At 37.4% G+C, this 26,435-nt stretch overlaps 3 protein-coding genes across 4 annotated transcripts; 1 reads left to right on the top strand and 2 right to left on the bottom strand.

Annotated features, from left to right (window-relative positions):
- Nucleotides 1–1,940: 1,940 nt before the first annotated feature.
- LOC135612505 (flavone O-methyltransferase 1-like) lies at nucleotides 1,941–4,372 on the top strand. The gene is made up of 4 exons (XM_065108884.1): nucleotides 1,941–2,429; nucleotides 2,504–2,814; nucleotides 2,915–2,979; nucleotides 3,970–4,372. The coding sequence occupies exons 1-4, from the start codon at nucleotides 2,014–2,016 to the stop codon at nucleotides 4,264–4,266; spliced, it is 1,089 nt and encodes a 362-aa protein (XP_064964956.1). The 5' UTR covers nucleotides 1,941–2,013; the 3' UTR covers nucleotides 4,267–4,372.
- Nucleotides 4,373–6,625: 2,253 nt separating this feature from the next.
- LOC135597804 (tricetin 3',4',5'-O-trimethyltransferase-like) lies at nucleotides 6,626–8,709 on the bottom strand. Of its 2 annotated transcripts, none has more exons than XM_065091299.1 (6): nucleotides 8,570–8,709; nucleotides 8,260–8,461; nucleotides 7,739–8,166; nucleotides 7,338–7,648; nucleotides 7,185–7,252; nucleotides 6,626–7,043 (listed from the first exon to the last, which is right to left on the bottom strand). In XM_065091299.1, the coding sequence occupies exons 3-6, from the start codon at nucleotides 8,152–8,154 to the stop codon at nucleotides 6,747–6,749; spliced, it is 1,092 nt and encodes a 363-aa protein (XP_064947371.1). In that variant the 5' UTR covers nucleotides 8,155–8,166; nucleotides 8,260–8,461; nucleotides 8,570–8,709; the 3' UTR covers nucleotides 6,626–6,746. The 2 variants fall into 2 exon arrangements, with proteins under 2 accessions (XP_064947371.1, XP_064947381.1); XM_065091309.1 differs by having other exon boundaries at nucleotides 8,264–8,461.
- Nucleotides 8,710–8,787: 78 nt separating this feature from the next.
- Nucleotides 8,788–22,303, bottom strand: LOC135597807 (agamous-like MADS-box protein MADS3). Its single transcript, XM_065091319.1, has 8 exons — nucleotides 22,064–22,303; nucleotides 13,818–13,893; nucleotides 12,630–12,697; nucleotides 12,374–12,473; nucleotides 11,837–11,878; nucleotides 9,460–9,501; nucleotides 9,249–9,376; nucleotides 8,788–9,172 (listed from the first exon to the last, which is right to left on the bottom strand). Exons 1-8 carry the CDS (start codon nucleotides 22,243–22,245, stop codon nucleotides 9,088–9,090), a joined length of 723 nt encoding a protein of 240 aa, XP_064947391.1. The 5' UTR covers nucleotides 22,246–22,303; the 3' UTR covers nucleotides 8,788–9,087.
- Nucleotides 22,304–26,435: the final 4,132 nt, after the last annotated feature.

Genomic DNA, 26,435 nt, shown 5'->3' with positions numbered 1-26,435 from the left:
CGTTTATTCATCATACCTTTTGTTCTTTTTAAGAGATAGGCTTGCAGCATGCATTACTTATGCAGTTATATGTACATGTCCTTCTGTCATACCATCTTCCATTACCATGATTCAATGGTGAAAAATAGTTCGGATGTTCTTCGGATTATATGTAAAACAAAGCCGAGAGGATTTATCTAAACAGCTCTTGAGTCGATCTTAAACTTTTTGGTCATCAATTTCGAGAGACTTGGTATGGGTCATCACAAGATAGTTCTTTTGCTAACATCATAGTGTCGTCCATGTTCCAACATGGATCGGTTCTGCCAAGATCCACTATATCAAATGTAGATAAATAGAATCTACAGGAATGCATCGTACTGCATGCAAAGTTTATAGTCTTAACCTATTGTTCCAAATGTATCTAACGACGAATAAGGAACGGTGTTGGCTAATGTAACCAACAAAAAAAAAAAAGATATAAAATTTTCAACCATTCCCATTGTTTGATGGGTGATATGTCCTCCTTAAAAGATGCCCACAACATTTTGGATTAGCAAGCTTTAGAGTTGGTACTTAGGGGACATTCTATCACTGCTGGAGGAATTTGATTAAGTTATCCTTAAATCTCAAGAGCAACATTAGAAGACTAATCGTTATTAGTCTTACTAAATAATCTCTTATATGATCCCTTAACTTGACTATATTCCTCTTAATAAGTGACATAGGTTTATAACGTGAGAGAAACAATGAATCTTTTTTTTTTTTTTGTCTCCGAATTTATTTTGGATGATAATTGGAATCTCATATTACTTCAATCGCTTTTTATCTTTGTATGTTGGAGAGAGTTTTTTACCTTGTGAGAAAAAGAATTGGTGAATTTGAACCCCTAACCCCTTTGTGTCCAAGTCTACCAAACATATTTATAAAATTTTAGATATAAATATGTTCATGAAGTTGATTAGCTGGAAGGCTATTCGATAGATTTCTATTACATTTTTATTAGAATTCCTATCGTTTGAATATTTTTTATATATAAAACACTTCACATGCTAATTTTCTTTTGAGTCATCGGTTCTCTTTTTTTTTTTTTTTTTTTAACGTGGGTGGTCACATGGTCACTATTATATTACAGTTCTAAGAAAAATATGTCCATCCATTATTATATATATTAGAAGAAAAGGATGGATAAGGACCCAAATTTTTTCTTTCATTAATAGCTCCAATATACTTGTCGACTTGCTCATCGGAACGACATGGCATGCGCATGAATTCACACTGACTGGATCCACAAGTTACGTATTTGCAGGCAACCCAAAGGTTAATCAAATGTACGAATGACATGATCTATCTTGTCTCGAAACTTAACTCGTGGTAATCAACTTGTGGTAATCGGCCGACACGACCAATTCAAGTTGACCGGCACGTTTGTTTCGTGAAGCTGATGCAGTTGATGCTTACATGGATACAACGGTATACGAATGATACCAAACGTGTCATATCGAGGAGAGAGAAACGTCATCTTCATTGGATGATGGAGAAACACGTCAGTAAGTAGTACATGCTACCACTGTCATGCCCGTGAACCACAAGTTTTTTTGACTTCGGGTTGCGTATGTCATATCTCTGCCATATTAGTGCGTAGATGATCGGTGTGTTGTCCGTCATCGAGGAGGGAGAAACATCATCTTCATTGGTTGATGGAGAAACACGTCAATAAGCAGTACATGCTACGACTGTAATACACGTGAAACAAAATTTTTTTGACTGCGGGTTGCGTATGTCGTATCAATAAGTCGTAATGCTACCATTGTCATGCCCGTGAAACACAAATGTTTTGATTACGGGTTGCGTATGTCATATGATGCGTATGTCATATGACTATCATATTAATGCGTAGATGATCAGTGTTGTCCGTCATCTTGAAGTTGTAGCACACTATAAAGTCGCACCCCCTCCTCTTCCCCCCAATACACGCTCAAGTACTATACCCTTCCTCTCTTACACTTATTTGTTTCCCAACTCATAAGCAATATGCCGGCCACCAACGACGTGCTGAAGCTGACCGCAGAAGAGGAGGAGGAGGCGTGCGCGCGCGCCCTGCAACTGTCGTGCGGCGCCGTCCTTCCCATGGTCCTCAAGGTGGCCATCGAGCTCGGCCTCTTACAGATCATCGTCAAGTCTGGCCCAGCCACCCCACTGAGCTCCGAGGAGATTGCCGCCCAGCTGCCGAGCGAGAACCCGGAGGCTGCAGCCGCTTGGGTCGATCGGATTCTCCGCTTACTCGCCGCCAACAAGATCGTCAGCTGCGTCGTCGAGGCCGGCGCCGACGATCGCCGCTCGCGGAAGTACCGCATGGCACCCATCTGCAAGTATCTCACGGAGAATGAGGATGGTTCTCTAGCTAACCTGCTTCTGATGCATCACGATAAAGTCTTCCTGGATTTATGGTATTATTCTCACTCGTTGCTGGAGAGAGAACTCACGTGGTTTCAGTAACAAACGCTGAAGTTTCTGATGGCAGGCACTACCTGAAGGGTTCGGTCTTGGACGGCGGCCTCCCGGTGATGGCCGCCTACGGGATGTCGTGTTTCGACTACCAAAGCACCGATCCACGGTTCAACAAGATATTCAACGAGGCCATGCGGGGCCACACCGCCGTTATCGTCAACCAACTTCTCCGCACCTACGGCGGCTTCGACGACGTGAAGGTGCTCGTCGACGTGGGCGGTGGCGTTGGTGCCACCCTCGGCATGATCACTTCCAGACACCCCCACATCAAGGGCATCAACTTAGACCTCCCGCACGTCATCTCCGGCGCACAACCCCTGCCAGGTCTGCTTATATTGATCCCTTCGACCATAAACACCAAACCTAACTGAGAAGAAGAGTTATTCTCTGGTGGATCTCCGTTCACGTTCATGTTTGGTTGCAGGAGTGCAGCACGTTAGCGGAGACATGTTTGAAGCTGTTCCCAGTGGAGATGCCATTTTCCTCAAGGTGAGGACGGACTCTTCTGATCACTACAAGAATTCTAATTTGGTTTGTCAAGGAAAGACAATAGGAAGTAGGAGACCCTTTACCTGGGAAAAAGATCATGACACAGACAATATCTTATCATGAATCTTGAGAGCAAAATCACTGATGACGCCCGATCAAAGGGGTAAATCCAACATGACCAACCCTGTGGAGTGCAGAGCGCCAAACCCCACCTGAACGACCCTGTGGAAAGCAACCCAATCAGCCATCTTGTTGACCGACAAGTCAATTTCAACTCTATGAAATTGACAAGTCTCTTTCCTACAATTTTGAGACTCACATAGTAACCTAAAATATTGCAAAAAACACCTTAATCATTGACTTGGGTTCATTCCATGCTATTAAATCAATCATAAGTAACTACACTTAAAACTCTACTTAATTTTACAATTATAGTCTTATCTTTATATATATATATATATATATATATATATATATATATATATATATATATATATATATATATATATATATATATATATATATATATATATATAACCAATTATTTTGATAAAAAATGTATTTATATGACGTGCTATTATGTTAGAAAGTTAAAAGTAGCAAACTCCTTTGATCAATTTTGACATTTCGATCACTATGTAAAACATGCTACCACTATTTTCTTTCTGGCTTCTGCATCGATCGCATGTCTCTGCCAATAAATTAGGGACTATGCACAATCCCACTTCGACCACCTGTGATCTCGACTTATTACAGCAGTGTACCAACATCGAGAAAGACTCCATGACTATTACAGCCCAAAAAAATTCATGCTGATTGATTGTGTCGAGGACGAAAGTGATTCTGATTTCGCATAAGACATTTTCCTAATTCATCGAACCTCTGAACTAAGAGAGAAATCAACAGGGGATATCGATTGTTTATCTTTTGAATGATGATTATAGTGAGATTAGTCCGACTTACTTGTCCTGTATTATTATGCAAACGAAGTGGATTCTTCACGATTGGAATGATGGGCATTGCGCGAAGCTGCTGAACAATTGTTGGAAGGCTCTTCCTGAGAAGGGGAAGGTGATCGTGATAGAATGCATTCTTCCAGTAGTTCCAGAGGTGACTCCGAGAGATCAGTACATCTACCAGTTAGATATCTGCATGTTGGCCTACACCATTGGGGGCAAAGAGAGAACGAAGCAAGAGTTCCAAGCTCTAGCAATGGATGCCGGTTTTACCGGATTCAAAGCTCTTCCTGTGTTCGCCGGCACATGCATCATGGAACTCACCAAGTAGACTAGAGAATTTGAACTCTTGTCCTGATTATTGTGCTTCAAGATTCTGTTCTTGATGGAAACTTTTATTTGGTGTGCTAAATAAACTTCCGATAAGATTTATTGGATCGGAATGCTCTACTGCCTAGCAATGACAAATATGCTTCCAAATATAACAGTCATTTTCCTTAGGGACTAATTATAACGTTACGGTCCATTGGAGGAAGCCCTATGTATACTACAACTACAACGATAATATTATAATTTCAATTAATCAATGTTAATATATTTAAGCAGATATCAATTCAACCTAAAAAAATTAAACAATTAAGTTACAATATATGTTACTTGATTCTCTCAATATTTATCAAGTGAGATTATTATTTTAGTCCTCTTTTAAGAATAGATAGTGCAACCAACTTAAATATCCCACACCCCAAGCTACTAAGCTCATCTTGGCTAAATTATTTTTAATCAATTTTTTCTTTTACTTGACTCAAATCTCCTTCTTTCTCTCTATTTTTATTTTAATGATATGCCTTTTTTTTTCAATTATCCTCATTTCTCTATCTCTTTTTTTTAATCATCAAAGCTTCGTTTTTTAATCATCCTTTTTTTTACTCATTATTTTTTTTTGTTTTTACAAACCTAATTTAATCCAAGAGGTTAAGTTGTTAGAGTATGAATTAGACTCAAATATATATATATATATATCATCTGACTCGATATTTATTAATATAAAACTATTCCTTTATTTATTTTTAATCTCTCATCACATATGAATATTTCTTAAGGTAATGAAATTGATGTTTTAGCTAAACTTTGCCCAGGCTTTGTTGTGAGTCGTAAGAATGATCGATCCAGAAGAAGTCGTAGAAGAGGACAAGTAATTTCAATTAGATGTAAGAAAAAAGAGAGAGAAAGAACTGTCTGCATGAACAACCCACATCAATGGAGAGAAGTAGGAGATTGCTCACATCTACCCACGATAATGTATCCTTAGGTGCCTAAATGAGACACAAGTCTGATAACATCAGATGTGAACTTGTAGATTTTGATGAGCCACGTAACATTGCCAAGACAAAACTTTTTGAGGTTCAAACACACAAGACGACATTTACTCACAGAAAAGACGAGAGGTGCATGTGATCCCCTCCAACATAATTAACTGGATCAAATAATTAAGCGACATCTTCAAGATATGTAGACGGAATATGATGTTCTCTGCTTTGAAATGATGTGCGTGCCACTAATTTCTTAACTCGTGATTTGACTTTGTCGGTGTACATGGCTGGTTTGTCTGAGTGTGACCGGAAGTTTTCAGAGAATAAATATTCACCGTACAGTGGAGGCAAATGGGTTGTCTGTGCAAATAAGGAAACAATGAAAAAATATTTATGATACGGTACTTTCTATTTATATATATTAGATGAAAGAATTTTTTACAATAGAACAAATATTTTCTCATGTAGTTAAAGAAATCTCAGTTGAAAAATCTTAACAAGTACTCAAATCGATGGTCGATGAGAACGACCCGCTTGAGCAGAGAGCACATAGACAACAATAAGTGCTACTACAGGCTGCAGTGTGGACAGCATAGAGACACTGACACAAAGAATACGATCACTGGTCGCCGAGGAAGTGCCATAGGAGCCGTAGGGAAGAAAGCGACTATAGCAAAATAGCCTTGGTTGCTTCAAATTAATGTTGCCGGAGGTGCGCCAAGGCAGAGGAAATGACGAGAGACGGGAGAGATCTGACAAAGCAGGTGACCACAAAGAAAGCCGTCGACTCAGATAGGAGAACATTGGCAACGATTAATGAACCTGCGATTTGGTTGACAGCGAAGAGAACAGGTTGCTGAGCAAACCAGCGAAACATGGGAAGTCCGACATGAACAAAGGCTATGATGGAGAGATCTACCAGTAGTGAGTCGATGGTCGAAGGCTCGACGGAATCAGATCCGAAGATTGGATAGGAAGCGATGGCTGAGAGAGAGGCGAGAGATCGCTCTGATACCATATAAAGAATGAAACAAAAAAGAATATATCTGTGTTTGATAGATATCTTTTATTTATAGAGAAATGATTTTTCTCAATAGAGCAACGATATTTTTTATTATAGTCTGAAAAAATCTGAGCTGCTGTCATGGAAAATCTTAGCTTATCTGCTGTCAGTTTCAATTCAACCTGTGAATCTGAGGTTGACAAATCGGTAAAGGTTGGGAAACGACAGTTGACTTTAGTCGCACGCGAGAAGTAGTCAAAGCCTTATTCAGCGTCACCACATTTCTAGAGTTCGTCAGTTGGCCACAATGATTTTGGAAGTGCAATTGATTTGGTAGACGATTAAGTGTGACATGATCGCTCTGCTCAAATGCATTTCTACAAAGTATCTTATTCTTTATTTCAAACAGTAGCAAACTTTATTCAGGGCGTCTTCCAATAACGAAGGACAGAACTCCAATCAGAGCACAACGGCAGAACTTGTATAGGTACTGATCTATTTTGTGAACTCCATGAGCCAGGCATACATGGATATGTAGGTAGCCTTCACAGGTCCTGTGAACCCTGCTTCCTTTGCCAACGCCTCAAACTCTTTCTGTGTCCGTTCTCTCCCTCCAGTCTGGATCATCATGGCCATGTCTACGGTAAAAACACCCTGTGCGATCAAGTTTGACTCCGGGATTATGGGGAGTATATATTCCACCACCATCACCTTTCCTTTCTCTGGTAAAACCTTCCAACAATTCTTTAATATTTTTGTGCATTGCTCGTTAGTCCAGTCATGAATGATCCACTGCAAATTCATTTGATCATGAAATCAGATATTAACGATAACAATGATAGTTGTTGTATGTGTTTAATTTTAGTTATCTTTTGACAGGGGGAATCTTCTGCTCCAAGTAAGCAAAACGTCATTAGCAGAAGTATTATTAACCTTCATGAAGATGGCGTCTCCTCCACTCGGAACTCTTTCAAACATGTCTCCACTGACATGCTCGACACCTGCAGCCATTGTATCCCAAGTATGTGAGCTAAATAATAGCCAATGGGTACTGTAACAGTGGCGCATGGGTTGTAAGCTTTGGACCTGGGTAGGGTGGTGCAGTCGATATGACATGAGGGAGGTCGAAGTTGATGCCCTTGATGTGCGGATGCTTGGCGGTGATCATGTGGATGGTGGCGCCGGTCCCGCCACCGACGTCGACGAGCACCTTGACGTCGTCGAAGCCGCGGTAGGTCTCGAGCAGCTTCTTCATGAGGATGGTAGAGTGGTTCCTCATGCACTCGTTGAACAGCTTGTTGAACCGTGGATCGGTGCCATGGTGCTCGAATACCGTCATCCCGTACGCCTTCTGGAAGGGGACGCCGCCCTCCAACACCGCATCCTTCAAGTAATAACTGCGCTCATTGTCGAAGCAAAACCAACCTTCAGCCAACTATTAGTTTGAGAAGAAACGAGAAAGAGTAGTTGATGGCTCTCTGGATTACCAGCTCTCCATGTTGATCTTGTCCTGGTTCATCAAGCTCATGGCGGCCAAGGACACGCCGTCCTCGTTCTTGGTCAAGTACTTGCACACAGGCGCCGCGCCGTACTTGCACGATGGATGGCCATCGTCGTCGGTCTCGACAGAGCAACTGACGACGCCGTAGGCCGCGAGAAGACAGAGGATCCGGTCCACCATGGCCACCGCCTCGGGGTTCTCGGTTGGCATCCGGGACACCACGTCGGCGGGGCTCAGCTTGGCGCCGGGGCCGGCCTTGACGATGATCTCTAGTAGCTGGAGCTCCACGGCCGCCTTGACTGTCATTGGGAGAATGGAACCCACCACCAGCTGCAGGGCGAACGTGCATGCCTTGTCGTCCTCCTCGGGTGTCAGCTGCAGCATGTCCTTGATGGATCCCATTCTCGCTAAGAGCTGCAACGGAGATAATGATGGACGAGGAAGAGGGGGATCAATTGAGAAGGGAGAGATCCTTGGGTAGGAATTTAATCGTGTCGAAGCACTCACCTACCCCATTAAAATAAATCACCTGAGTGGAAAAGTGGTGGAGGAAGAGAACGAAACCTAACTTTGTTGACAAGGATCAACTTTGGAAGGTGCACTTTTAGAATAAATACATTCCAAAAAGAAACATGGATTGACATGCACAATCCTCTGACGACACGTGTGCAGTGGTCATCGCCTTCAAATCAAAATGTTGACCATCCATCTAATAGCAGTAAAGCAAAGTACAGTATTGTCAAGACACCATATTTGAAGTTTCAATCATATGAAATGACTTATTTTCAGAAAATAAAAGAGGGTGTGATCTCCTTACAAAGAATTAATGTGATTGGTGCAGCACAAAAGGCTAAATCTTGTTGTGATGAACCCATTTGGATTGCTAAGCTGTTCATTCATCACGGCTCTTTGGACCTTCCTTCTCCACAAACCCATACTAGAATTGCTGTGCTGACCTTCACTGCATTTAGCACCAGAAACCAATGTGCCACAACCCTGTTCTTATCATTACGATCATGGTGGTGAGACCATTCAAAAGACAAAATCCAACACTAGTTTCTCAATTGCTAAATTATTCTGCCACAACTTTCCATGGTGCAGCATGATGAATTACATATAGCTTTCACGTTGCACACATAGAACAGACATGCAAGTATGATATATATAGTAGCAAGTAGGAGAAAACACGATCAGGTTAAAGTTCTAGGATTAATGAGAGAAGTAAACTGCGACTGCAAACTTAGGTCATCCATTTCCTTCAAACCAAGGAGTCAAATTGGAGAACGAAGAAGACATTGATTCTAAGCTGTTCCCAGTCGGCTGGGTGTAGACAGTTCAAAGACCCCAGCCCAGCATGTAAGTGTTCTCCCCACCAGTGTTCCCTGGGGTGGCTGCTTCAGGAGGAACAAAGTGGTGATACCTGTCAAAACACAATCCTTGTCATAGATACTTGCGAGTAGAAGCATAGAAGAACAGAAGCCACAACAGAAGCATACATCTGTAAAGTGGGTTCACATTCCATGGTGTTTGGCTGAAGACGGAAGGAGAATGGATCACTTTCGATCATGGCATTGGGTTCCCAGGATCCTTGAACGGCTCTCAAAGAGCTAGTCTCAGCCTCCAGCTGCAGACACATGCAGATTTACCACAACCATGATAGTTAAAGAAAATGTCTCAGAATAAGCTTCTTGGTCATTGAAGCAAAACCTTAAATTTGAGCTGCCTGTTGATGTCCTCCAGATGACGCTCCTGCCGGGTGACAGACATAAGGATAGTAAGTAAGCACTCCACGAGGAATTTGTTCATGAAACAACATAATTAGCATCAAGTCAAAGCAGCCATTCCATAGCTTGTAGGTGTAAGGTTCCAATAATTATAAACCAATTAAGGATTTTAGGTAATGCTGTTTTCTGTAATATGTGGAACCATGTCAACTTTAAAAGATTCGGATTCATCATCAGGTACAGATGAGCACTAAAAGTTGATGGCACCAAGGATTCCAAGAGAAGATAGTATTAGAAATCCACCACCAAAATAACCAGGCGTACACTGCATCACATATGTAATCACAAGAGAAGATGGTCCTCATTGTCCTTTACTTGCAAAGCTTAGAAAATTATATCACATAGAAAACTATAGCTAATCAACTTCATAAACTCCATTACAGGATTAAATCATGAATAACTAATTTAGCGCAGATTTTGGCTCACGACCTTCGGCAATGCAATGGCTAATGAACATGCAAGCGACTTAGTGACTACATGAAAATTATCAGAAATGTCAGATTCATTGACTTGGTTGCTTGAAATCTGTTTTCTGATTCAAAATCGCGGTGTCTGCATTTATAAACAGCAGAATTAGTATGCCTAGATGTATAGTATAACTCATCTAGTTCGGCTCAGGGTTTGAATATAACACTCTCAATTGCTGCTTTGAACAATGGAATAATGTTTCGCATTTTTAAGGACCTTAAGCACATTATTATGAACCAAAAGTTACTTCTCTTTCCTCAAAAACATGCTCGTTCCCGTGTTAATTAACATAAATAGACTTAAATCAACCAAGCTGATGGCAAAATATCTTATTACTCTAAAAATTAGCATTTCTCACCATTTGAATATTCTTAATTCATGGTTAAAAACAGTAGTTGATCCCCTTTTTTGTGATAATAGGAAACTCCAAAATAGATCTGGTAACATTACAAAATTCAAAGACTGAAGGTCCCTTTAGTATCTTATATTACTTCACTAATGAAGACACTTAATAATCTATATGGGGTTGGTCTTCAGTTTTGCTGAATCCCACAAGACTCAGATGGATACACTAATGGATCTCGAAATTTAAATCAATGTACATTAAAAACCTACCTAAGTTTGAACAAGCAGTCATGCTTACAGAGGGTCCAAATCTATTTGGGTTATGCTTATTAGCTATTTCAAATGTAGTATTGGAAGAATAGAGTTATAAGTCAATTAGTATTGGTAAGTCCCAATAGGGCTATAATATAAGTTATATCAATTATTTTCTTATCGAAATGAAAAATAAACTTCTCATGTTTCGACTGCTATTATTTGTAAGCACAATTGCAAGTCATTATAACACTTTGGTTAATAATAGGAGTGTAAAAAGATGAGAATTTACAAAAAGAATTTCTTGCCAATATAAAAGGTTTAAAATAATTGATTTAATCAATTATACTCTATCCATTATTTTTCTCTTCTTCTACCTATTTTTTTTTTCTCACTTTTCTTTTATTCTTTTTTATGTTTTATCTTTTTCTGTTTATGTTTTCCTTGAAAGATATCGTATTCTATTTAATATATTAGTCTTCAGTGTTATATTAAGTATGATGCATCCGAGAAGACTCAGACCACTGTGATCGATTCCAAAGGAATACTCGATCGCAACACTAAGGAATTCAGCTACAGGGTATCTCTTCTGGGAGTCCGACAAAGGTAATTAACTGCTAGCTTATCGGTACCCCACATCTGCTCACCAGAATCATTTCATGATTTCCTTTTTGACGACGGCTCATTCACCTCCTAAAGAATAGTTCTAAGATAAACAGTAGGGGGAAGAAAAAGAAAAAATAGCTGCAGAATACTTTTACAGTTCATTAAGAAATAAATAGGAAGCCTCCTAAAATTATGTTACTTTGGTGTTAGTATAAAAAATATGAAAGCATCATATGATAACAGAAGTTATGTTGCAATATCGAAATAAATCATATGGCCTGAAAAGAGAACAGGTATATATAGTTCTTCAAGGTCTATACACTCCAATTCTCTGTGGTTGTTAAGCATTCTCTGGGATGGTCTTCATTAACGAAAGAAAAAAAGAAAAGAAAATTCCTAGTGTTACCTACCTTGCATCTTATTATGACACAATAATAATGATTTTATTTGTTGCAGGACAAGATTAAAGCTCAATGCAAATAGAAAAAAGAACTCTGGTTCAAGCTAGTTAGTAAGAAATGGATCATTAGATAAAGTATTTTAATCAATCGTATAATAGTATAAATCAAAGATACAACTTGGGTTTTATGTTTAAGCCTTAAAGATCAGCATAAACTAGGGTTGCTTACTCTTTTTTGAAGTTCTTCCATGTGGTCCAGCATCAGTTGTGTCTGCAAAGAAAAATAAAATCCAAATAAAATGCTTTTTTTCCAAGTTACTTTTTCTTTGTGTTGCAGCAGTTCATGAGAAATGCACTGAATAATTTCATAAAAGAGCATTATATTTGCACAGAAATATTTGTATTCTTGTTGTGTTTTGACAAATCAGAAGTATTGTAAAGGAATAGGAAAGAAGTCAATGGGAAGGATTAAGAAATGGAACATGTACAGAGCAAGTTAAGAGTCATTTAATGTCGTGACAAGAATAGAGACTAATTATATCAGCTGCTATATGTTGTGAACACATGGACACATCCTTTTCCAGCTAGGATGGTTTCAGAATGAATGATGACTTGAGTTACTAAGTACACAATCCACATGGCAACTAAGAACATTTACTGTTGACCACCTAAATCTGCCATTCTCAGTGGACTAAGAAAAATAATATTTACTATTGACCATGAATTCTATCATTCACAGTGGCTTTCAAGTACTAAAAAGCTTTACCCTTCTCTGCCTGGCTTGAGATAGTGCTGATTCAAGTTGTCGTTCAAGTTGCTGCAGTTCTTTCAGACTCAATGGCCCAAGGTCCTCTCCAAGTAAATTCCTAAACAGAATTAAGATATAGTGATTCTGTGGCCGAAGAGAACTAATCACATCGAACAGGTTCAGATGCAGAAAATTACAGGTAAAGCAATCAATAAGCTGAAGCATGATAAGCAATGATCTAGCTTTGTTGGTGGTCATATGGAAGAAAACCGACCTATGGGATCGCTGTAGCGACTCATATTTTGCCTTCAACTTGGAGATTTCCTGATACGTGTTTCGTGCCTCCATATAAAAAAAAATCAAACAAGATATGTCATATAAGACTCTCGAGTTGAATCCGATAAGGATAAAATATCAAAAAAAAAAAAGAAAAAAAAATGGTCTAATTATTTTGAGGCAATGATAAAGCATCGCCGAGGAGAATCTAGAAATACATCACACAATAAGCTCAGTTAATTACTAGGCCAGTTTTTATTGTCTGGAAGTGAAATGAATTGAGACCTGAAATGTTATGATCCATCTGGACCTCTATTTGATCTCTCTTTTATGCTTGCAATTTAAAGATTAAAAGGGTGTGCCCAGTACACTTTTTTTGTGGCTATATCACTTTTTCCTTTATTTGAGCTGCAACATTTTGATGCAAAAGTGCATCATAAGATGCATAAGATGAAGAATTGGTTTACATATATTGAAATGCAGGCTAGAATCTGCAGGAAACAAGCAGCCAACTGCATCATGTTCTACTGCAGAACTATGACCATATGCATCTGCATCTGCAATTGTAAATCTTGAAACAATATTTTTGTTGGTACATGTTGGTCTGTTATTTTTTATATTCTATTTCTTTTACTTCATGATCATGTTTTGTCGGAAGTTGATATACTAGAATAGATTGTTAGATACTTTCCAATTTCTAAGTTGCATAGTTAAATCCTTTTATTGGAAAGTAAGAAACAGCTATAATGTAAATGGGGCTTTCTTTACATGCATAGTTCATTAGGTTCATTTCAATATCCAACAAATACATCAAGAACGGAACAAATAACAATTCATGTATTCTTTATCAATATGATGACATATTATGTCAACTTAGTAGGTTTTTGTGCCTCATTTGACCAGCTTGTATATCTGCCTTTAGAATTTAGTAACTGAACTGCACATACATTTTCTTTTTATTTCTTGGAACTATGGAAAGTCTAACATACTATAGAAGTGGACAACAAACACTTAAATAATAAAGGTTTCAATCTGTTTGCAAAGATAGATAGCTGCTATATGACCATCTATGCAATATAACTTTTAGGATATACATGTACTCCGACAAATTGACCATATAGTAATTCTACTATCCATACTAAGAAAGGTTATTTATGTACAATTGAAGAAACATGGAAATACCAACCTGTGTCTCTTGGTCATCTGCAGGGACTTGTGATGCGTACTGATAGCTTTGATATCGCTCAATTGTTTTAGTTATTCTAGTAAAAGAAAGCTTGTTAGTATATAGAACATAAACATAAACTGTGTCAAAGCTTATCTCACATGATTAACATTATATGTTGTACAACATTTAGAATTATGTATATAAGTGAGGTATGATTACAGCAATAAAGTTGAGAAGGCTGCAATTCCACGAAAATGTATTGATCCTTTTAATCACATACTACAAACCTGATACAAACTTATAGACTCTACATCACCTTATGTAGAAATGGAACCGTGACAATCTTAAAAAGACAAATCTCTTTAAGCAAGTGTCGACACAATATGGACCCTTTTGAAGTCTTGAGATCAATGGACCATGAACTAAATCTACAACAATAAATGATGAGCCACACTACCTAGGCCTTGATTCTTCTCGAGAAAGGCACCTGTGTGGTGCGCAAGGCAACCATATATAATGCCTTTGTATTGTCGTTTCAAAGATATAGAGAGGACAATAAGGAGAAGAAGTCGAACACTACGGATCCAGGAAACCCGGAGAAAATATTCTTGCAGATGATTCATTCTACGTACATTGTGGTCATGGTAGCTTCCACCCCCCGCGCATGCACAGTCTTATCTCCCTCATTGTTTACAAACAAGGACGCTAAAATGGCTGCATGACCAGATTTCTAGGAAACACATGCAGCAGTCTACATTTTCTTATAGAACAAACATAAGAAAGTTCATCAGGGAAAAAGAATAAAGTTGAGCAGCAGGCTACGGACAGACAGTACCACAAACATAGATTTGCTGTGAAAATTGCTGCTACATGCTATTCCTGCTTTTTAGGTTATTAGACCTTTGGAACAGTGGTCAGGGGACTCTCAAATCAACAGAAAATAAGGAACGGTAAGCTGCTTTGTGTACCACATGCAGTAGTAATGCTCATGGAAGATGAATAAAAGCATTCCTTTCAGGCGGAGGTTCTGTAGGAAGTACCCTAACATGTACTGAGTCGTAGTGAATGATACAACGGATCACCAACAGATGGAGATATGGTGCAGTTGATACGTCTAGTCTTGCTTTTACTTGACAAAGATCAGATTGACTCCACTTCAACTGGCTAGCAATTGATTAAGGTGCACAACAAGGACCTTCTTGAATCTAATTAACCAGTTCTAAATGACAGATAAGGAGTATGGTTATGTCGAAGTTTGTAAGTCAAAAGATCAGCATGTGTTTCAGTCATGAGCAGCAAAATTTTCTCAGGCACAGTGTTATACTACGAAGGCAAATGGCTGCTGTAGACAACTTTTGTTGCGAGCTGTTCTATCGGTCCATAGATACCATTTGCAAGAAGTTCTACCATGCACCTTTTAATGGAAGAGAAAACATCAAGGTATACTCCCTCCCAAGAATAGCTTTTCTATATACTATGTGTAAAGCTAGTTTTTGTATTGGCAACTGACAATTACTTGTATGTTATCCTCCCCTCGAAACTAGTTGTTCTTTGTTCTTGAGATAAAACATGCTTGTGTTTCTTTATGGTGAAGCCCCACTCGTAAATACTTAGTTCTTGGCAACCCTTGTTTTCTAGCCTTTGGATCAAAGATTACTAACATGGTTCTGTTACTTGATATTAGTCAGGCCTTAGATATAAATTTGCACTAACCACAGATAACATATTAGCATTTTGCTTCACCAAGATCGAAGATGATCAGTAAAACATATTTGAACTCATTGCAGACAAAAGAACATTAAACCAAGCAGTAGAGAAGCATTTAGGTTTCACAGTCAACAATATAAGCATAATCATCAATCAACAGAAGAACAAGAATGCAGTAATAGCCAAAAGAAATTGTACGAGAATGGCATATTTGAAATGGCACATATCACTTCAAGTCTAGATAAGAAATGTGTGGTTGAACTACAGAAATCTTGCATAGTAAACGAAGGCTTCGTCCAAAAAATTTATATGGCAAGTATTACATACTGTAATGTGAGAAAAGAATAATCCACCACCATGCAAAATTTCTATCACACTATTCATGTAATTCTACTGATCTGTTTATACATTATGTGAGATATGTTATGTATGTTACAAATTGTTTAAATTAAAAAAAAAGAATTTTTTTTCAAAAGATTTATTTGAAAAGGTGGTTTCTTTTGTAGTTATTTTGATAGTCATTTTTCAAATGTTGTGTCTTTTAAGAAAATATCTATAAATAGGTATTTGAGGATAAATCATGTAGACATATCTTTCATACTCTTATTCTTTACTCTCTACGTGATTGAATTAGACATTCTCTAATTCCTTTTTGAAGATTCTTTATTGTTTACTCAATACAGATCTTCTAAAGGTCTGTCATATCTACTAAAACTATTTGCATCAAACTCATAGCAATCTTATTGAAAAGAGGGTACAAATATCATTTTTAGGAAAGTATTTATACACGTTTCAAGCCTAAATATTTCCTATAATATTTTTGATCTTGTGTTTGTTATTTGTTTCCATAGTGTTTTTCGCCTAAGGCAAGAAAAGTCAAAGCCAAATGCCAAATGCATATAAGTTAAAATGTCCTAATGGCTCTTACTGAGCATTACCAAAATGCTTCACATTGGCAAAGAGCTTTTCCTATTTCCATGAGATAATATAAAAAGATATTAACTACAAAATGAAGTTTATGATATGAGATAATGTCACTTTTTTTTCATTCCGTATAAAGTAATAGATGGTGCTCCTATGAATTATTAATTATAGTGATACTTCTATCGAAATGACCTAAGACTAGAGACATGACATGTCAATTTCAACTAAATAAAACATGAGGATAACTCTATAATCATTCATGAATCTAATTGTAGAACTGATAATCCTGAGGTTGTAATGCATGAATACAATATCTTGAACAAAGAGATTGTAATACATGAAACAAGTATGTTGAGTAATAAGATCCAAGTATCCTAGAAAACCATCTATTCCTTGAAGGTGATGTCTGGCAGTGGAATGATGTTTGCTTCAAAATGAACAAAACATATGGATTACCTAAAGATATGCAGAGATCTTAAACTTCATCAGTCAATTTGCCAAATTTGTTGGATATGTTAATAGTATCATTCTGCAAATATGAGTTTCGACCCAAAATCTAGATAATCTTAAAGTTTTGCCTAGCAATCCTTTATCCATCAATTAATTTCTAAAAGCATGCACCTCTAATTGTTCTTCTGAACTTCTATTATTAATTTACCAATTTAATGTCTCCTAAAACAATACAACATTTTTGTTTTTGCATACTTACAGGAACACTGAATAATTATTTCTGTCATATAGTTAGATGCAATAATTAATAATTACTACATCTAAATGTTTTCTGTCACCTAATTTATTTTACTGCATCTAACTCCTTCCTTTTATCTATCAAGAGATTGAACACATTATATCCTAGATACTTTAGAGATTGCTTAGCTTTTGACATAGCTTACATGCTTTGCTTTTGCTATTAAAGCGACTATGAGTTTAGATAATTAAGCAATAAAGCAAACTTGTCATTGATATTAAGTTCATTTCTTTATTTCATCTCATGTGACTTCTTAATTAGCTCATATTTCCTAAATAGAACCTTAGTGATCGATTTCTTTACATAATAAAGAGTGTTACCTATTGGAAATTAATTGTCCTAGTTGAAGAAAAATATTGGTGATTTGAACCTAAGGAAGTCAAGAAAATAATAGTTCAAAACTATTATCCATAAAATTGTATTTTGACTTCACCAAACATATTCTGCTTATGTTCTGAAAATTTATGCAATCAGGGTGCTACTCCTTCTTGAACAAATTAAGATAACAAAATTTTCATTTTTGCTTTTAGTCATATTCTAATCCTTTTTTTTTTCAGATTAAGATGAAGTCTTCAAATTTGTTATGCTTGATAGTATTGTCATACATTTTATACATGGGTTTAAGATGATCTGAAATTCTTTAGTGTGTGTTATCACATGCTTTCTTCTTGAGTCCTAAATCATATCAACATGGTCGAATCAAGGGTAACATTAGAGACAAAATCTCATTCATAAAATCTAGCAAAATATGTTCCTTCGAGTTCCAAGCACTACACATCCAATACAAAACAAAACAAATGCAACTCCAAGTCATCATAGTTATTATGGTTCAACATTGTTGTTGTACAACGATATAAGATGTTAACAGTTATTGTAGTCCTCCTTCTTTACTTTTTGTTAGCTTGATTTAATTAATAAATTAATTAAAAATGTAAAGGTAAATTAAAATGTTTGTATTAGTTGGACTTGTGCCTAAGCCATATCATAGGCACCTAGGGCTATGATCAGGTTACCACAATAGGTTAGTCACATCATTTGATAGATATATATATATATATATATATATATATATATATATATATATATATATATATATATATATATATATATCCAAATATTGTCATCTTTCCTTCTTGATAGATGCATACTATCTTTCAAATAATGGTGCCATATTAATTATTTTGTTGTCATTGCAAAATGAAGATGCATTTTCAAGATTTAAATCTGTCTCAAATATGCTTCAATTGTTATCAAATTTTATTCAAATTCTGATTTTGTAAATTTAAGCCAGTTAATTACTACCAGAGTTTATTAACGTAACATTAGTTATAAAGCACAACATTTCTATGTAATCAACTAGAATGAAATTTTGTTTTAGTTTTAGTCAGGAATTTGAGAAAATTTCATTCAACCAAAGTAATTAAGATATGCATATATATTCCATGCGTTGCAGCTTCCATAATTTTCATCCAAAAATCATAAATATGACTGTGTGAGCAATATCATTATTTACTGCCTTGTAATATCAAAATTATTGCAGTCACTGTTATGAATTATTTGTATGAAAACATCAGATGTTAGTGAAAGATGCAGCATGAATAGTTTGTACTGTTTAAAGCAGGTTTAAAACATTTAAAGCTTTCATAATTATCATAAAAAAGCTTTTAAACATCTTTTTCTCTTTATAGCTAAGCATGTTATTTACATCTTAAGCAAACTTTAAATCATATCCTTGTTACCAAGTTTTTCATAAAGCATTATGATGCCTTTGTGTGTTTATACAAGAATTAGCGCTAAATTTTTAGCAATTGATCGAGAAACATTTATCTTAGTTCATTTTTCATATCTCAATAGTTAGTAAATGCATAAAAGTTAGTATGGAAGATCTTCACCCAGCTTCCGTGAAGAAATGCTCATTTTATGCAACTTGTTGATGAGGAAAATTGTTTATCGCACGACTAGCTCTTAATCTTACTCTAAGGTCATATTTCTAATTTTACTAATTACTGTCATATTTGTTAGTGTCAAAGAATCTAATTGAAGTCCATATGCCTTGTTCTGCTTCCACATGTAGTTACTTTAGTTTCAGTTGCTTGTAGATATGAATGTTTATTATGATAATTTTAGTCTTTAGTCAGAGGTTTGGAGTTGAAGCTTTGTACAGACCTACCTTACCTTATATCATTTGCAGTTGACTCCACATTCAACAATCCAGACTTTGATTATGAAGCATATATTGAAGTAGAATGCATCAAGCAAATCATACATTTGATTATAGGTAGGAAATCTCTGCCTACAGTCAAGTATGAACTCTAATTTAACTAATTGTGCAACACAAGAATGGTGAATGCTTCAGTTAACATAATTATGCAAAAAGTTAAAAGCCTAAACTCATTTGTAATGCAATTTTCTTCACAAAGTTCCTTGGTTGTTTATATATTTAGGATCTACTTGTGCATCTATGAATCAATTAATATAATTCTAGTTAAAGTTCCCTAGGCTTTGATAGTTTTAACTTGGAAGGTCGATAAAAGTAAGCACTGTAACAATTATCATTTATTTGCAGTAACTAATTATTTGGAACGATAATAAAAGGCATAAAATATTAAGTCGCAAAAGTCGAGGATTAACTTTGATGCAATTCTGAGTTTCTACTTCTCTTTGTTATTCTGTTGCCTATTCCTTCTCATGCTACAACTCACACATGAATCTCTTGCACTATATTGCTAATGAGTGCGCAATTATTTCATCATTTCTATACTGATGCTCCTCAGGTTAAGAATTTCTTTAGCTGTTGAATGAAAGATTGTCAAAAAGTGTAAGAAAAATATCTTAACAAAAGCAAAATTCTCGATAAGCTGAAAGACAAAAAGTCTCAAGTAATACCTGATACTGAGATATTAATGCACAGGCCAATAAAAGGAAAAGGGTCTAAGCTTGACCTATGTTTAATTTCCCTTGAACTTGCATCAAAGTCACCACCAGAAATCTTATGATGAGGATTGTTTACCTATCGTTTCAAGAGTTCTTGGAGGGCAGTAGTTCTTTGTGAACTATCTATAACTTGTTATGAAATAGACACACATACATAAACTCAATTGTCCGAAAAAAGTTCATTTATGAACATATCAGCCACCATTTAGTTTGTGCGATTGATAACAAGATTGATTTTTGGGAACTATGTTGTGAATTTTCATGGGAACTATAATCTAAAGGTTTCTTTAATCTGAATATACAGAATAGAAAAGATTCTCATGAGTCTTGGTAAACCATTTTCTGCTTATTCAGTCTTGTAAAGCTTGCAATGCTTCACTAGAGAGATGTGATAAACCGAAGAAGAGAGAGCAAATCATAGAGAAACGAAACCGACAAATATCCTTTTTGACTGCTAATGCTGAATCAATCTCTCTCATAATCCACTCGGTTTACTAACTTTTCCTGACTTTTTGGCTTCTAAGACAATGTTCCTTCAAGTGGGTGACTGTGTTTGGAGAGAAAGGGATTCTACATAACTGAGCAACATATGTATATGTTGCAAGGTAATTTAAATCTCCATATGCCAGTAATTTATTCTTTAAAAGGGGGTAATAGATTTCCCCTTAAGCTTAGAACAATCACATCGGTTACTAACTAAAAGAACTAAAACATTTCATGGGATTTGTCGAAATGGTGCTACTTCGGCAGATCTCTCAGAAAAGCTTCGTCTTCCAAACCACTAAGCAATCAGAACTTTCACTAGGTTTAGTCCTTCTCGAAAGCTCAAACCCAAACTTAATTAGTTGAAGTAGTAGGCCACTGATTAAGAGTGGTTTTAGTCACAAATGGAAGCATATTTGGATATGTGGATCAAACAATGCACATGAAAAAGGCACATGAAACCCCAGGAAACCAGAAAGACTAAGATTTGGGTAGATAGTTTACTAGTGTTCATCTACATAACATACATCTCATCCGGTAAACACTCTATAAACAAGTAGGCTTCTTCTGCTACCTTTTAGGGTAATTGTGCTGTACCATCTGAACCAAGGTCCATCAAGCACTTGTAAGAAGGCACAAGATCTTTTCTTGAAATCCAAGTTGTTGGTACATCCTTTTTAACTTTGCTTTCGTTCTTGTTGAATTCAATTGGTATCACAGATCACAATGGGGCCAAACAGACTTCAATTTTTGTCTCAGATTTCTTGAATCCACAGAATCAAGAAGGGTTAGGAAAACAGCTCGAAATCTTTAAGTAGAAAAAAACAAAGAAAAACAAGGAAGAGAGACAACCAGCGAACAATGAGAAAAATACAAGGAAATCCAACCTAGAAAATGCCAAGAAAGGAATGGCCTAACCTCTCCTCCTCACGAGCTGTTGTGTTCTCACAACCATGACTCTCCTCTGCTACCACGAAACCCCCATGACCTCCACAGACATATTTATAGAGAGAGACCCCATTGAAGAAACCATGTAAAGGAAAATAATCTAGACCGAGCAGAAAAGCAAGGGATGGCTTGTCGCCACAATGTTGGATCGTTTCTTAACAGGGAAAGGAGAAGAATACCAAAAGAAATCTTGACTACACATGTTTCTATATTCAGAATCTCTCAACTTTTTCCCATCTTTGATATGAGGAGAAAAAAAGAAAGAGAGATCAGGCAAGGAAAACTAATGGCACAGAAGTGTACTTACCCTCTTACATGGGAATAGCAATCTACTTTACCTACAAAATCTTTCCTTCAAAGAACACGCATCCAAACCAAGAAACCCCATATGCACCAATAAATGATCATTAAATATAGCGATTCCCTGCATCATTCCATGACGAGAGAGAGAGAGAGAGAGAGAGAGAGAGAGAGAGGCAAGCAAGGCGCAAAGAAAGGCAAGCAAGCATCGAGAAATTACTCTGAGCTGGCGAACTCGAAGAGCTTGCCGCGGCTGGAGAAGATGATGAGCGCGATCTCGGCGTCGCAGAGGACGGAGAGCTCGTAGGCCTTCTTGAGCAGCCCGTTACGGCGCTTGGAGAATGTCACCTGGCGGTTGATCTTGTTCTCGATCCGCTTCAGCTCCACCCTTCCCCTGCCCATCTCCTCCTCCTCACCACAACCACCACCACTGCACTTCTCTTATCTCCCTCCCTTTGCTTCCTATATTTTCCCACTTTCCCATCAAATAAAGAAGAGGGGGAAAAGTGGCAACCGAATGCTACCGGTTGATGTGGATGTCCTTCCTCTGACTCTTCTTTCTTTCCTTGTCTGTCTTCGCTGTCATCATTGAATGGTGCATGAGTGCTACGCAGCCTAATAATTCAATCCCCTCTAAGTGTTTTCGTCCTACTATTCACTTTTAACGGCCGAGCCGAGCGCCCAAACACACCAACTAATATCATCGTCTTCTCTGCGTGACTTCTCCTAAGCCGCACGTTTCCCGAGTTCGCTCTCTCTTCCTCCGGGCGCAGTTCGTATCAATACGACCCAGTCCGGCGAGGCTACGTGTCGACCCTCGTACTTGCTTCCGAATGGTCCCTCCTCCCTCCACCGCTCGCCCCGCCTAGCCGCTTCGACAACGACAGCGGCCCTCCGACTACGTGGCAGCGCGCGGGCTCGTTGCAGCGCCGGGTCCCAGTGGCGTGACGTGTCTCGTGCCCCCTGTTTCCTGTCGGGCGGCCCAAATCGACCGGTTCCGTCTCCATAGATCCGGAGCAAATCTTAGCAGCGTCACATGTGATGTGTCTTCGCGCAATCCAGGCACCCTGCCGTCGGCTCCGTACGTGGGGAGTCGATTCACTCTTTTACCCCTATCTGATTACGTTTATGGCCGTCCGATGTCCTCAGTGATTCCCGCCAACATCTGCAGCTCTGACGGATCGAGCACGGTTAAAAAGAAAGACATTCGATCTACAAATTGTGTTAAGCAAGAAAAAAGCCTATGCCAAAAGATATTAAATGGAGTGTAAGTCCTTTCTTTGCTATTTTCTTTATATTTTACTTCGTTTACATTTGTTTTCACTTGGCTGATTGGTTCATAAGAGAACAAAAGAGGAGAGATAGATGGAGAAAGGGAAGAACAACTCAAAAACTAATATTCGATTCAATCTTCTATTCTCTCTCTACAATGAGATTCCAGATGAAAAAGTGTCCGACTTCTAATAAGACTCTCCATCGGACAAGAAAGCTTCCCACGTACGAGATTGTGACATGGACAAGCTCCTAAGAGGCGTATAACTTAACCTCTAAATCTAAATCATCGTCTTGCAATATCTTGAGGTATGGCCGTCCGAAATCACAATTTAAATATGTTTCATTAAGGGCTTCTGTTTACATGGTTTTGGAGTTTTTCCTTTGGGGGATACCTGCTGAATGATTATATATACAAAAATACAAATGCATAATATCTTGTAAGAAGATCTTAGACCAACCAACTGGAATTCGACAAGATTTAGGTTTTTTGTTTTGCACGATAAACAACAAGTAATTGATCATTTAAAATTCTACTTCGATTATGAACTGGTCGATAGATGATGGTAAGTTTGTTCGGACAGAAGTAAGCATGCATAAAAAGAGGAGCCACAGAAGTCCATCCTTTGATATCTATCAATGAGTGCACTTTATATGGTGGAGACCACTTAGGTTGCACTCGGCAGAGATCAAAAGGAATGACCGCAACTAAAGACTGTGGATGGAAGTCCGACAAGAGGTTATGTAGAGAAAACAACCAGATTACTTGAGAGAACTACGAAATCGCCTACTTTTGGGATGTCAAAAAGAAAAGAAAAGGAAAACAATATATATATCACAAAAAATCCTCTCAATCCCGAATAGAAGTTAGATGTGCAATTAACCTTTAGTTGCAAAGCATACGCTGAAGAGTATGGTTGGTTGGTTGTCTTAGAGGCCGACTGCCATTAGATTTCGAGAACATAAGAGAAGAAGTACACTCAATCAAAAAGTTATGTGTTGGTGTAGATCGTTATCGCTATCGTCTTCTCTTCTTCGAAATACGTATGGAGGAGATGCAGTGATGGTAGGTCGGCCCCTGCACTATCTATTAGGATGTCCCCATTCTACATGGGAGGAGCATGTCAGGATGGGACATGCCGTAATGAAACTGATAGGGAGATACCTTTACTTCTTTTTCTGATGGGAAGAGACTCGAATCCAGTTTCGAGGACATACAGACAGACTGCCATGCTCAAGGATTTTGAGTCTTGTATTTCGTTGGATATAAGCTTTTAATGTGTTGGATTTTGGCACGCTAATTAACGTTGAAGGGACACATAGTGGAGTGAATTATTTAGGATGGGAGTCTTAGAGAGAGAAAGTGAGTTTGCTTTTGCCCCCTTCTGCAAGGCTATGTTGGTAATTCTCAAACATGGGTATCTGCGAATAAGCTCCTGAAAAGTCTGCACCGGCATTGGTCACTGTGCCCTTCTTATATAGGATTGCATCGAACTCTTTTTTTGTTTTCCATTGACATGAATATTCAGCAACTTAGTTTTCTTGAGGTGAATTGACTTAACCTTAGCATAGAATAAATTTGGTCAACTTATCTTGGAAAATGACGAAATTGTTTCTGGTCCAAATAGTGTCATGGTAAGATTACTCTTCTTTTATGATAAATGGGTGATTAAAGTTTCATAACAATAGGTGCATGAGATAGTTTTGCAACCTCCCGTAATGTATGAAAATGGATTCTTAATTACTTTTGTGACTTGTAATTAAAATTTTATTCTGAATCTATGCAATTTGAGAAAACAAATTGTACTTTTCATTGGTAAAATTATTCTTCTCATTAGAAATATGGCAGAGAGGCATGCTATCAAATATTATATATTTTAAAACTTGAAGGGCATCAATATATATTTTTTATTAGTTTGAGATGTTTATGCATGCATATGTTGACTCTTTACCTTTGACATTGTTCCTTTTTCCTCTGCCCATGTGGTTTGACCTATACCCAGCCTAATTTTGTGGCGCCAGATTCTGCAAAGGGTAAACTTTCCAACAAAAAAATTATTATTATTATTTCCTAGATAGGTCTTATTTTTATTTTATTCCTATAAAACATTCTTTCTTGACCATCTATATTATTTTACACTCGGCTTCTATCAAATCACGTTCTGGGTTGTCATGTTCGTTTATTAGTTTTTGGACACTATCCTCTTAATAATGCTATAGCTATATTGACCTCCACTTTGTTCCATCATGTCGATCACCTCACTAAGATGTCTTCATCATCTTTTAAGAATCAACCCTATGATAATGCTAACACTGTGCCAACCTTCACTCTACTCTACCATGTCTATAGCCCCACTATGATGGTATTTATAATTATAACTCTTAAGATCTCTCTCCCTCAACTCCCTCGATAGAGGCACGTGATTGTTTTTGTTCCACCACCTCCATCTAGCCACGATGCCCCTCACTTGGTAAGGAGAGGGATTAGAGTCAAAGGATTTTTAATCATCGAGGATATCAAAGGAGACGCCAAAAGGAGGATAGTGAGATGAGACAAATTATTGATGTAAGAGCCAACAATTAGAGGAAGGGGGAGGAGAACTTTTTATTGGTAGATTAAATAACAACCAGAGTAGGAAAGATGATCCTAAAAGTGGAGAAGATAGGTGAAGCACTATTGTTGCTTTAACATTGGTGAGGTGGGAGTGCAGATCAGAGAGATTGGGGTGGGTATTAGAGACAATAGAGGGGATGAGATGAGAGACTCCAAAGAAGGGGATAGAAGACGAGAGTCATAATTAAAGGAGGGGGTGATTGGGGCAACAAAGAGAGGCTATAAGGATAATCTCATCTTTTAAAAAATAAGGAGTACTCTACATGAATATAATAAAAAAATTTCTATGAGAAAAAAAATAAAAAATTAAAACTTTTTTTTGGAGAATTTTTCCTTTTGTAAATAGACCAAAAATTTTACATTTCTTCAAGTCTACTCATAATAATATTTGGCAACAAACAATGATTTTTCCTTTTTCTTCTTTAGTAATTAGTGGACATTAGAGTCTATTGATATCACATGTTTGTAGCTGAGAAACTGATTTAGAAGTAAGCTCTTATGCGAGGAATTAACTTACATATAGTTACTATCACCATTGAGGACCAATTGCCTTACATCTATCAGCTTAAACCCAATGAGGTAAGGAAAAACAAGTTTGTTCCATGGAAAATGCTTGAACCATAGGGGGATCCTACTCATTATTTTGTGATTGCTGATCATGTTAATTGTAAGCTGCAATCAATAACACATCTCTAAACCAACTATA

This window comes from Musa acuminata, chromosome BXJ1-2 (genome assembly GCF_036884655.1).
Source record: "Musa acuminata AAA Group cultivar baxijiao chromosome BXJ1-2, Cavendish_Baxijiao_AAA, whole genome shotgun sequence".
Classification (NCBI taxonomy): domain Eukaryota; kingdom Viridiplantae; phylum Streptophyta; class Magnoliopsida; order Zingiberales; family Musaceae; genus Musa; species Musa acuminata.
This window is presented reverse-complemented; position numbering and strand designations above follow the sequence as displayed.

Coding starts and splice junctions, on each gene's coding strand:
- LOC135612505 (XM_065108884.1), top strand. CDS start 2,014: ATGCCGGCCACCAACGACGTGCTGAAGCTGACCGCAGAAGAGGAGGAG. Junction 2,815..2,914: donor CGGCGCACAACCCCTGCCAG/GTCTGCTTATAT, acceptor GTTTGGTTGCAG/GAGTGCAGCACGTTAGCGGA. Junction 2,980..3,969: donor GAGATGCCATTTTCCTCAAG/GTGAGGACGGAC, acceptor ATGCAAACGAAG/TGGATTCTTCACGATTGGAA.
- LOC135597807 (XM_065091319.1), bottom strand. CDS start 22,245: ATGGGCAGGGGAAGGGTGGAGCTGAAGCGGATCGAGAACAAGATCAAC. Junction 12,698..13,817: donor CAGATGACCAAGAGACACAG/GTTGGTATTTCC, acceptor TTTTATATGGAG/GCACGAAACACGTATCAGGA. Junction 9,173..9,248: donor TGTGAACCCACTTTACAGAT/GTATGCTTCTGT, acceptor GTGTTTTGACAG/GTATCACCACTTTGTTCCTC.
- LOC135597804 (XM_065091299.1), bottom strand. CDS start 8,154: ATGGGATCCATCAAGGACATGCTGCAGCTGACACCCGAGGAGGACGAC. Junction 7,649..7,738: donor AAGATCAACATGGAGAGCTG/GTAATCCAGAGA, acceptor CAATGAGCGCAG/TTATTACTTGAAGGATGCGG. Junction 7,253..7,337: donor GACTGCACCACCCTACCCAG/GTCCAAAGCTTA, acceptor CAATGGCTGCAG/GTGTCGAGCATGTCAGTGGA.